Genomic DNA, 12,423 nt, shown 5'->3' with positions numbered 1-12,423 from the left:
ACTTTTTTAAATTGTTTTTACCGTTATAAATTTCTTTACAGAAGGACTCAAACAAAACAAAGAATTTCAATACTTAAAACAAAATCTAAGCATAGTTTGTTGCAATATCTCAGATATAGGTCATCTCAGAACACTTGTTTGCACAAATCGTATTTCGAAAGCGGAAGAGCGTTTCACTAATTTGATGAACGTTTCCAGAAGCTTGTGTGAGAATTTGCTTCTGGGATTCAGATGCTTTTTTTAAAAAAAAATCTCGAGTTTGCAGATGTCTAGGTTTCTCCGAATTGGCTTTCTCAATAGCTTTTTCTGCCTTGCTTTTATTGCACCCAGATGTTTACTGGCCGGACAGTTTTACAATTGAATCAACCACAGATGTCTACAAAAAATTGATGGGTTGCAGAACTTTCAAAATTTGCACGCGTAGAGGAAATGAAATAAATTCGCTCTTTGCGGTTCTCGTGCCGTTAAGGGATTGCAAACATTTTCAGATATATTAGATTCTACTGTATCAAGAAGAGTTGAGGATCCCGGTGTGGCATGAAATAGTAACATTTTTTTCTGATCTCAATTGGTTTACAGGAGAAGGCATTCTGTGGGAATGTTTCATCCAAACTTTTCAGCTTTCTGCGTATAAGATTTCTGCTTTAAAACATTGCGAAATTTTACGCTGGTCTGGTCATTCGTCTATGCGAGGTAGTCATTCAATCATCCATTCATAATATGAGACCACTTAACAAGTTTATACTCAACAATTATGCTATCGCAGATATTAATACCAACCAGTTCTTTTTACGTTAGGCTAAAAAAACAATTCTCGCTTTCAAATCAATTGCTTTTTTGAGAATTTGATTGCCAGAGAAAAGGCAGTTTCTCATATATAATTGAGTATCTTTGAATATTTTTTTTCATATATAATTGAATATTATCTTTCGGAGCAATTAAACATGAAAATTCAGGAGCTAAGCGAAATTTGATTATTCAGAGAACTGGATGACAAAAATTCTCACAAAAATTAATTGAAAATATTCCATCTTCGAAAATAAAAATCAATTGAAAAATATTTGGCCTTTCACTGTTATTTTAATCACGTCACAAAATGGAGCCACAAATGTACTTCACCTAGTGCTATACGTGTTCACTGCTATACTGCGTGGACATTTTGCAGATGTTTTTATTACATTTGCTAACCTTTGATGCTAGATTGGACGCGAATTTTGCACTGGCATCTTTAAGTAGACTTTTGAGATCCTTGTAAATTTCACCCTTCCTTTCATAAGTGGGCTCAACTGTCTCCCGATTGAAACCCTGAAAACCAATTCATAAATATTGAAGTAAACTGAAGAGAATGAGATAAAAATGTGTGGGTTACAGGTTTGTATTTGACACTTACTGCATTTTCAAAATATCCCGATGTACTGGCAGTGACACAAATCTCGTTCTGTTCCAAAGTGAGGATCTCTAAGTAGCAAATTTCCCCCTCTAATTGTCGAAGATAGGGAGCTCGACAGCCATTCTTGAACACTATGTTGGATGTGTAAACAATCCTCTCCAACAGTTTTCCATATTTTGAGCTGGTGTAGCGTTGAAGCAGATCTACTTCGTTTCCTACTACCTCAGGTGTCAGCCGGAATCCTCTGAAATAAAATTAGTTTGATAAAATTATAAACTAACTTTTGATGGTTTCTGTATCAATTAAGTGTCGGTGACTGTCTCAACGCCAGGTCTCGGCCTTGACACTCTCGGAGGTACCAAAGGATTCTTAGAGGTCTACATTTTGTCGCATGCAATAAAGAAAACGGCGATTCGTGGTATATTTTGGGTTCTCTCGGGCTTTGAGAGGTGTTGATGGTCTGCGCTGTCTCTAAAATACATTAGCTTAATTGGGACACGTTCATTCCGTTTATTTCTTCATGGGTTCCGGAGGACCTGGAGCGAGATCTGGATCTTTGGGATGAAATTAGTTAACAATTAAAACCACAATATTTTATCACTATGTTTGCGTTTTTGAGTTTGGATGACATGTGGACTGTTCTAGCTTTCCTATCCTTAGTTTATTTTGAATCCTGATCTTGTTTTCAGCTGTAATTATATGATTATTTCCATTTTGGAGCTTGTTGTTCCATGTATATATGCATTGATTTCGGATCGTATTCTCGGTCTTGTTGGGCTACTTGATGTTCGACCTACTCAAACAAGTCCTGTAATTGATAAGTGTTGGGTCTTATGGAGTCTAATTTGTATATTGGTCTTTTGGGGAAGTTCGGTAATGGACTGTGATGGTTCGACCTCTTGTGCTGGGTAGATTTCAGGTGGATGTTGGTGTCACTCCACACTTACCGGCTAGCCTCTGGTTGTCTGTTCCTGGTTTCCCAAATTTCGGCTCGTCAGTTTGTTTGGGAACGATTCCGGTTCTGTTTTAGAAGTACCCAATTAATCTGTTTCGGGTGAAGTTTCCGGGGATCTTCCATTCTTTGGTCTCTTCTTCGAGATCTCAACTTTCTTCTTATTGGGCACTAAGGTTTTGATTGTTGCGTTTCCGTATTTTAGGCTTTTGAACTGCCCTTTCCCCTGACTGCCTGAGACATGGTACCCTTCATTAGAAAGCTAGTTAGGTCCTTTAGTCTGTAGTTTTGAGGCTGGCCTATTTTTTTAAATTGTTTGTCACTAAAATATCTTGACTTTGGCTGCCCACGCGTGAGGTTCTTCTCATCTATCGGGTTCCTTCTTTCGGTTTTCCCCCGGATTTTTTTTTACCGGTTTACATGGTTATCTTCTCTCCCAATCTTTTTTGGTCTTTTCGTGGCTCTGAAATTTTTTGAATGGTTTGAATTGTATTTCAGACTGGTGGTACGTCAGATTTTCCGTTTTTAATGTATACTCAAATTCTGAGTCCGTTTTATTGACTTCCCGTTAGCAAAAATACTATCTAAGTTCTGTTTTTTGTGCGGATGAAATAAGTTACCGTAAAATGGAGTAGTTTCTGTTTTTTTTTCTCGGGGTTTTTCACTGTTTAACTTTGCTAGCTTTCCTCTACTTTTACATTCGACAGTGAATTCGAAGTTTGCCGCCACTACTAGTACGATTGTTCTTTTTTTGGTGACTGAGGCGTGTGGGTGAGCTAAAATGTCGGACATCGGTTTGAACAAGTTTTATCGGTCCATAAAAGTCGGTCCCGAATTTTTTATTAATTGAATGTTTATGCTTTATCTGGAGGCTCTACGTTACCGACCAGCACACTTGGGGCTAAAATGGGAAGGCCCTGAATTTCTTGATCTATCATGTATCGTTGTTACATTTTTCCGATTTTGGATTCCGGAGTTTTAGCTTTTTAAATTTTCACCGTTCCTGATTTATGCTAAGCAAATGTTTGTTCGGCTCTCTACCTCCGATTACATGTTAAAATTTGGTATCTTCATTCATCTTTGTTTGTCTTATGCGTGAGAGGCGGGGAGCAGATAGGAACCATTTTCCTATTCCTTTCGGTAGGAGTACTTTATCGTCTACCAGAACCAGGGCCATAGCCGTGCTCAGACTGCCCTTTAGGTGTATGTAATCTATTGAAATATTTTTTGATCTCTGCCTCCAGTGAGTTCCGTCTCACATACCGACTGTTGGTATATGTCATAAGTGGTATTGTTGACTGTATTTTATGGTACAGGTCTAATATGTACTCCTCTGATTTTATGTCGACTGCGCGCAAACGTAGAAATCTTTGAGCTCGTTGTTGAGTTTATCTGATATTAATCGTGTCAGCTCAACTATTATGGCGAGATGCGAGTGAACATTTAAATGATTCAGATGCTGCCTTCTTTGGTGAACTCAGCGTGCATTCATTCTCTTTATTTCCGGTCTCAGACATTTGGGCTCCCTTTGGTATGCTGGTTTTGCTTAATTTTGCGGGTTTTTTTTTGGCCGAGAGCGAAATTGTGCTTGTGATAGTGTTGCAGGAAGCTGTTCATTTTGATGGATTTCTAAGAAGTGGACGAGAAAGGTTTCTGGTCAACTGTCCCTATCTTTCAACCTACTAGTGGCAGTTTAGCAAATAGAAGTCTGCGATACCCATTAATTGTCCGTTGCATTAAGTCCTTCAACCGTAATTGTTCCGACCCCACTTGTGGGGGGGAGGAACTATATACTCAAATGGGTTTTTTTTTTTGTTCAGTGAATTTTGGCCGACCGATATATTCATCGTAGAGAAATGTGCGTGGTATCATTAAAAAGCTCGTCCAGCGTAGAATTCGAAATTAAAAAGATTTTTTTGAATTTCGTTTTTTTCGAGGAGTTATCGAGGTTTAAAGTTTCATGTGAACACTGGATATTTGGTTCACTTTTACCGTAATTTTCGTTCGAATTAACAATTCTTCTACGAAAAATTTAACTCAAAACTAGATTTAACGCCAAAAAGTAAATCAATTTTAGGTTTTTAATAGACAAAAGGAGATAATAAAGACCAGTTCTAGTCTTAGAGGGAAGTTTAATATATAAAAAAAAAATCGAATTAGGTTTGGGAGCTCTTTTTTTTAGAAAATTTTGCAATTTTTTTGTTTTTTCAAGTCACCTAGAGACTACTAGACACTTTTAATATCGAAGTTCCGTTAATGACAAACCTCTTTTACGATCAAATGAAGCCCAATGAACAAAAAATTTGTTTCGAAGGGATCGCTCGTTTTTTTTGGACTCGTATCTCAAATTTCGTAATTTCAAATGAAATTTTGATTTATTTTTTGAGGTTTTACTAAAGTTTTATAATCCTATGGCATAAACTTGTTGACTAAAGGCACAATAGATTTGCTAATGGGCATTAAGTGAACCTATCTAGTGCTGTGAGCGGACAGCTAATGACTGTTAAGACTTTGAAAATAAATATTCGAAAGTTTTTTAAAATTAGTAAATCATAAACTTATTTTTGTGAACTGTAAGTTCGTCTCAGTAAAAACAGGATTGAATTCCTTCATACCACTGCAACATAAGTTAATCTCATTAGCGGCTTTAACAAATAACTATTGGTTATACGTCTTCAATGCAACAAGATTTCAAATTTTTTAAAAAATTTTTTGGACATTTCGTTTTATTGGTTCATTTTGAAATCTTATCACGTCATCCTAATATTGATGGCTACATCTTCCTTCAGTGAAAACGTCCAAAAGATCATGGATAAAACTTTCTGAGAAAAAAAATAGGGTTTAAATGGCTTCAACACTTTCTTCTCCCATTTTTCTAAAGAAATTTTGGTTTTTGCCTGTATTTGTTGTTTTTTTCATAGTCATAAGACATATTGTGATGTCTTATTGATTACCTAGGCATCATAAACATACTTGTATTCACATCGTGGCTTAGCTGAGCGTATTCATTGTATTCCTATGAAGGCTTTTGAGTTTAATGGCTGTTAAGACTTTAAAAATATTTTTTTATTTTTGAACATAAATCAATCTTAAGCCTTTTTTCGTGGATTGTAGGTCAGTCTCGGTAATGACAGAACCGCTTTTTCTCTACATCAGCAACAATTTATCTGGTTAGCGGTTTTATCTTCTAACTATTGGTTTTTGTGAATTCGGTGCACGAGTTTTCATAATTTTTGGATTTTTTTTTAGTAATTTTGGTTCCTTTTGAAATCGTATTACATTATCCTAATATTGATAGCTCACATTGGCTTAGCGAAGACGTTCAATGGATCGTTGAAAAAGTTTTCAGAGAAAATAGCTTATGGTTTAAATAGCTTTGACACTTTCTTTTCTCAATTTTCTACCGAACTTTTGGATTTTGCCTGTTTTTGTTGTTGTTTTCATAGTCAATGACTTGTTGTAATGTCTTATTGATAAATTTTGAATGACAAACATCCTAGCCGTCACATCATCTAGGCATAATTTAGCGTACTAAATGCCTTCCGTTGAAAGCTGTAGAATTTTTTGACTTTGATACTATGGGTTTTCTCAAAAATTTCGTGGTTGATGTATTTTTCTTTGCCATACGACTTATTGTGATGAGTTATTGATGTCACATGAAAAAAACCTATGATTGCTATTTCATCGAGGCAGAATTTACTGTGTTTAATTAACTTAAAATGTAGCATTTTTTTAAAATTCAAACATCTATTTTTGTTATCTCTTCATTTGGTTGACAATTAAGTCAAAAATGTAGATGAGCTCGGGTCGGAACATCATGTGCGAACGCACATTAACGAGCCGCCTTGTTATCTTTTGCATTTGGTGAATCTACTACGATAAGTTTTTCTTGGTCTACAGTTGTTCAGTACTATAATAAGTGCATTGTAGTCCAATTCTACCGTAATTTGTCGGCCAAGTATGGTTGTTTTACGACGTATACGGTAGCGAGCATTTCCAATTCCTTTGTCGCGTATCATTTTACAGCTTTGCTATTTCGGCGTCACCTGTATGTGACTGGTTTTTCGATGTTGTTTTCTATTTGCAATAAGCAATAACTTGGCTCTGAGTCCTGGTGTGTTAGCGTCAACCAAAAATAGGTTTTTTTGGGTGCCTCTGTGGGTCAAAAACTCTATTTTGCCGAGTTTTGATTTTCTTTTGAGTAACGACTCTTGTTCAGTTTCCCTATTCCCACCTCTTGTCTTATTTCTCTAGCCTTTTCTGTAACGGTTTTGTTGAATTGACTAGACTATCTGACTGATACCATATTGGAGTGATTGATCACGATAAACATAACGTCTTGCCAGGCAGATGTTTCTAGATTTAGCGATCTGTCTATAGTTTCTTCCAATATGACAGGCCTGTCTGCTAGACCATGAAAGCCTCTAGTGTATCGGTAGTGTCCTGTTATCATGCCTCCTATCAAGGTAAAGAAGTAGTTTTGCACTATCTGGGTGCAGATGAATTTGGCCCAAACCAGGTTTTAAGTCAACAGGAGAGATAGGTATAGCCGTAGGTTTTTGTTCTCGGAGATTGTAACCGATATCAGCGCTATTTGCTGCATCTACTGAAATGTTTACAAATCAATACTTTTTTGTGGGTTATGACGATCGGGCTTATGAATTGCTCTAATCCCACCTCTTTTCACGGACGACCTGTATTTCATTTATCAGTTTGTCAGTTTCGGTTTTCACTTTAGGTAGTAGATTTATGGGCATTACCATATTTTTTGGATAGGTCTATAATCCATTACTTTAAACGTTCGTTGTATTTAAAATCATGTTTCGTTTTTACTAACTTTAAACATTTTATAGCGGTTGTCAAATAGATTTGGCTTGTACTCATTTATGTCGGTTTCTGTTGGGTTCAATCAGTTTGTGTGGACCACCAGGTGAGTTTCATAATTTTAGGCCAACTGTTGGTGTGGCTCTGTGCTCTATTGTGCGTCACCTTATTAACTTTGATGGCAATTTCAATTTTGGTTTTAACTTGGCGGTTTTCGAAAATTTGATTTGTTTAGCGTTTACATTAAAAAACTATTGGTCTGGTGTTGTTTCAGTATAAATGGTTTCACTGTTCGCTAAAACTAATATTTCGTGTAATAAAATGGAATATGGGGTTTCCAGTATCTGAAATGTTATGTACCTTGCAGCCGTTTAATTTACGCTCACAATGAAATTTTTTAACCAATGTCTTGGAGTTCGAAATCATGTCTGATCTTTCCGACCTCTCTGTAAACCCATTTGTTCTTGGTTCTATTAGGCTCTTACTAATCTAGTCGGAGATCGCATTTTGTTTTGTGATTGCGAGAATCTTGTTAAAATGTTCATGTTTTTCTTCGTCTGCTGTTTCATACTCTGAGGTTGTCATTGTCTCTCGCTTTGCAAGTTCTTATGTGGCCAAATGTAAATTTGCCTATAAAATTATGGGCAGATTTGGATTTTTCGCTTTTCTCGGCTGAAGACCATTCTATTGGCTCCGCTTTGACAAGTAATTCTTTTCATTTTTGTTGTTACCATCTGTAATTAGATGCCTCTCAAATTCATCGATTGTGTTCCTCATCACGCAGTATTTATCTGCTTGGGTTTTACTTTTCGTTCAGTTTAGAAGTTTTTCTTGGCTACTCCCAGATTTTGTTTGCTTAAAGTGCAATTGCATTCTTTTGCAGTGCAGATATACCAGAGTTCCGTCAAATTCTTGCTACTGAGTTACGGTCACCAACTTTCCTAGTTCACTAGTTCATTCAATGGACACTCTTTCCATTTGTCTACGAAATCTTTAGCAGATTTTTCCCTCACAATTTCTGCATTTTGACGCTTAGTGGACCTAGATTTCATAGAAATTTTGATGGTTCGAACATTTTTCACAATCTTTTTAAATTTTCCCACATCAGAGATAGCGAATTTATCAATGTTGGGTTTTGTACCTGGTTTTAGTTGTTTAGGTAGCAGCATGTGCTGGCAAATGTCTCCCAGTATTTAAGTCGGATTAGTATCGGACTCTTGACAGATGCCCCCAAACATTATGGCAACTGTAATTGCTGCAAATGCTTTGCTTGCTGCGCCAGGTTATGAACCGAAGTATCGGTAAAAGAGGGATAAAAACAAGCTTAAAAGCGAAAAACCAATTTGTAACACTTTTTTTTGCAAAAAAAAATTCTATTTATTGCTGTTTATCAAATTAGCAAACTTGAAGAATTGAAACCATTTCGGAGTCTCAAAACACAGTCAGGATCAAAAATCTTCCTAACTTTTAATAAAAGCAAGTTAAAGCGCAAAATAAGATGAAGTGGAGCAAAAAGTTGAACTTTTTCTAAATTCTGTTAGACATTGTCAGACTTTTAAAACATAATAACCGACCTAGCTAATACCAGCGTTCAAACTCATTTTTGCAAAAGCCAAAATATTAGTTATTGTTCCGGCCCCTCTTGAGGGGGGAGGAACTATAGACTCAAATGGGTTTTTATGACTCGAAGAGGAGTATTGAGATTCTACAGGTTTTTTTTAGCAGAAACCAAGTTTGTTCATGACTTGAATTTTGACTGCTTTCTATTCGAGCATTTACCTCCGTTTTTGATTGTTAACTTCTGTTTTCGAACATTGGACTTTAACAATAGCATAGTTTGTAATGTATAGCAATTGGTAATAGTCTGTAATTCAAGGTGAAGAGGTCAATTTGAGAAAATTTGATCCCTTTTAACTACCTACCCCGCCCCCAAAAAAACTACCCCCCTCCACGTACCTACCCCCAACCCCCAATGTACCTACCCCCAACCCCAACGTACCTACCCCCTTGGTCATCCATTTTTGTTATTTCTAGTGTTTTTTTCGATATTCTGACTGTTTAAGTTAGGGTAGAGATTATTTTGCACGACGATTCGAGTCGTTTCCGGTTTTCTACCGGCTATGTTTTTGTTCAGACAATTTTCGCCGATCGATATATTTATCGTAGAGAGTTGAGACTGGTACCATTAGAAAGCTCGTCCAGCGCAGAATATGGAATTAAAAAGATTTTTTATATTTTCGTATTTTACAGGGAGTTCGAGGTTTAAACTTCTGAAAAAAAGGAGAGTGAATTTAGTTGTTTTTATTCACATTTTCCGGAATTAACATATCCAACAGTTCACTTACTACTCCTCATTCCTGCTTTGTTATTTAAAACAGTTAGATTCCTTCTCAACTCAAATTTATCACAAACATAAGCAATATGCGTGCGTTCTGCTGTTTTTTCCTTCTCAACTACAACAGTGCTCTGAATCACACATACAACCAAAATTTTTAATAAAATCAATAAAAATAAATTCAAAGTAGTAATTTTTTCAGCTTTTATGATATTCTGTTGTAAAAGTTGACCATGATATTAGAAAACACAGCTGAGACATTTTAGTAAGTTTTTCACCATTTTAAAAACAATAAAGAAAAGAAGGCAATGATGAAAAAATAAGCGACGGACTGTTAGAATTTTGGTCTATACATATAACAGTTTTCACCATTTTGAACTTGAGCGCGATTGACGTCTGAAATGATGTAATCAATTGAGTTTGGAGGCATGATGAAAAGTTAAAGCAGCATCTAAAGGAAATGAGAAGAGACTATTTTTCAAAAGATTTCTGTCAACATTTTTTCATCTATGAATATGAAAAACCAGCTAGTCAATCTGCAACTATAATGCTGTGAAACAATAAACTGCAAGACAATAAACTGAAAGACAAAACTGAACTTAAAACTAAAAGACAATAAAATGTCTCCAAATACTTTTTCATCGCAAAGTAACTAAAGATACTTTCGGATTCTATCAGCAGCAGACACGGTTACAGAATGATGTCAAAGACTGAGACTCTGAAGTTTCTGTTCTCTATTTTGTGCTCAGGCTATGGTTAACTTAAACATACTTTCGAAGTTCAAATAAGATAGAACATCTTTTTAAAACAAGCTATATTCCGATTTTCGAATGCAAGCTTCTTGAAGATTGAGAAAAAAATTAGCATAAAAGTCCCGTAGGTTCGAAAATGCCCTCAGTTCAGATTTTTATTTGAAAAGTCAGACATTGGCCAGAATTTATGTGAAACTGATGGTGTATCGCAATAGGAAAAAAACAAGAAAAGTGTAATTTTCACTGGATCTCTAAATCCGCAAATGGCGATGAATAAGGAAGTAGAAAAAGACAGTGCCTATGGCAGTGCCCTAAGTTCTCAAAACAACTGAACCAAGCTACTTTTCTATCTTTTCGTTACTGTGGATTTTCTGTTCCAAAAATTCAGAGTGATTTGGTACAAAACATTTGTTTGAACCGTTTTATAGAACAACTTGATCCACAATTTTAGATAGGAAACACAAAATCAGCTGAAACGAGAACAATATAATGAAAGTGAGTGCGAGAAAAAATTGGAGATGTTTAGGTCACAAGTAATCTCATGGAGCTTTAAAAGCATAACCCACGAGTAGAGGAAAGCAGCTTTAAGGATTGCAGCTTCACACTCATTGTCTGTGGAATCATTTGTATACTTTATTTTGTTATTGCAGAAAAGGCAATAAAAAGACGTTAAAACAGGCGCATTTTTTTTTGAAAAATTTGTTAGATTTGAGCTGTAATTGAACGCATTAAAAAATTAGACTCTAGACGCACCATTTTTCATGAAATTACTTGGCTCTTTCAGGAGAGTCACAAGATTTAATTTCAATATTGAAAATCCAATTTCTTAAAAATTTTACTTTGAAAAGCGCTTGGAAACGCTTATGAACATCTAAGCTCTGCTTCAGAATAGATAGTCAAAGAAGTTGATCAAGATTTACATCAATTAACAAAATGACAAAACAAGATTTTTTTGCACTATTTAGTTCCGCCTAGAAAACTCTTGCAGTAATACCTTTATAAATAGCAAGGAAAATGCAAAACTGAAAACTAAGTGATCACTAATGTGCGCACATATATTTCAGAACCAGTGGAAAACGTAAAAACTAATTTTAACTATAAAACTCGCTCTTTTAAGTGTAAAAATTTGCATCTAAAAGTCCGATTGGTCGTCTAAATAAGATCTTAACAAATTGGTTTCAATTATATACAATTAATCAGAACCACTGAAAATTTGGTATGCCAATTGAAAAAAAAGCAAGAAGAGATTAAGCTGAGCTCATAGTTCTATGAAGTTTTGCTTCACTATTACTCAAAATGAGTCAAACGTATAGCAAACAAAAACAGTTAATCAAAACCTTCAAAAGATTTGAGTTGTGATTACACAAATTACTGATGCAAAATGAAAACAGTTGAAGAGATACCTGCGGGGCGGCCAAATGCTGGCCCATTGTAGGCAAAAAAATCAGAAAATGGTGAAAAATAATTGACTCAATTTGAAAAAAAAACACCACTCATTCAGAGGACAAAATCAAAGAATTTTAATTACAAAAAATAAAGCACGAATGAAAAAAATCCATGGATTTGAGTTGTAATCTCTAAAAATGAACAATATATTGGTAGGTATGTTCAGGTATGACAAGGTATGTTCAATTCTATTGACTAAAAAAATCAAATGTAAAATGAAAAAACATCCGCAGGTAGTTATTCAAATTACAACCTGGCAGCAAGATAACACGCTGATTGTACTACAAAGTCAAATTAACAGATTATCTTCTGAAGCTTAAATTAAAAAATGGCATTGTATTGGAAAATTCAAATTTGAAAAAATGATCAAGATAATTAGACATGAAAATCAAAAACCTTTTGTATGTAAAGTTTTTCAAAACATTACAATTTAGGGAATAGGAACATCATTCACAAAAAAGCATGTTTGCTATTCTTAGAACAATTTTGTCAGCGTTAGAACAACTATCTGTATCGAAGCAAATAAACAGACTTTTACTCGGAGTTTTAAATTTGAAGGCACGATATCTTCGCAGATCTCTTTGACAACTTTTTTTCAATCTAATTAAACAGAAATTTAACTCAAATCAGCTCAATACTCATTTACGTAGAAATCAACAGCCTCTATTATATTAGGAAATGCAGCAACATAAAAAATTTTGCAAGTGGAATGATATTTCAGCCA

The 12,423-nt window shown here is 35.3% G+C and overlaps 2 protein-coding genes across 2 annotated transcripts in view; both read right to left on the bottom strand.

The window, feature by feature from the left end:
- The window catches only part of LOC142345873 (proteasome subunit alpha type-2-like), a 184,668-nt gene that overhangs the window by 144,975 nt on the left and 27,270 nt on the right, over positions 1 to 12,423 (bottom strand). The window lies entirely within an intron of this gene.
- LOC142345869 (outer dynein arm-docking complex subunit 2-like) overlaps positions 1 to 12,423 on the bottom strand; it is a 70,085-nt gene that overhangs the window by 53,833 nt on the left and 3,829 nt on the right. Inside the window, exons 4-5 of the mRNA XM_075398299.1 lie at positions 1,391 to 1,634; positions 1,189 to 1,305 (exon numbers count right to left, since the gene is read on the bottom strand). Of these exons, the coding sequence (XP_075254414.1) occupies positions 1,189 to 1,305; positions 1,391 to 1,634 (361 nt within the window). The remainder of the gene's footprint in view (positions 1 to 1,188; positions 1,306 to 1,390; positions 1,635 to 12,423) is intronic.

Source organism: Convolutriloba macropyga, chromosome 9, assembly GCF_964194025.1.
Source record: "Convolutriloba macropyga chromosome 9, txConMacr16.3, whole genome shotgun sequence".
NCBI classification, from domain to species: domain Eukaryota; kingdom Metazoa; phylum Xenacoelomorpha; order Acoela; family Convolutidae; genus Convolutriloba; species Convolutriloba macropyga.
The sequence above is the reverse complement of the archived record's forward strand: the minus strand, read 5'-3'. Positions and strand labels throughout refer to the sequence as shown.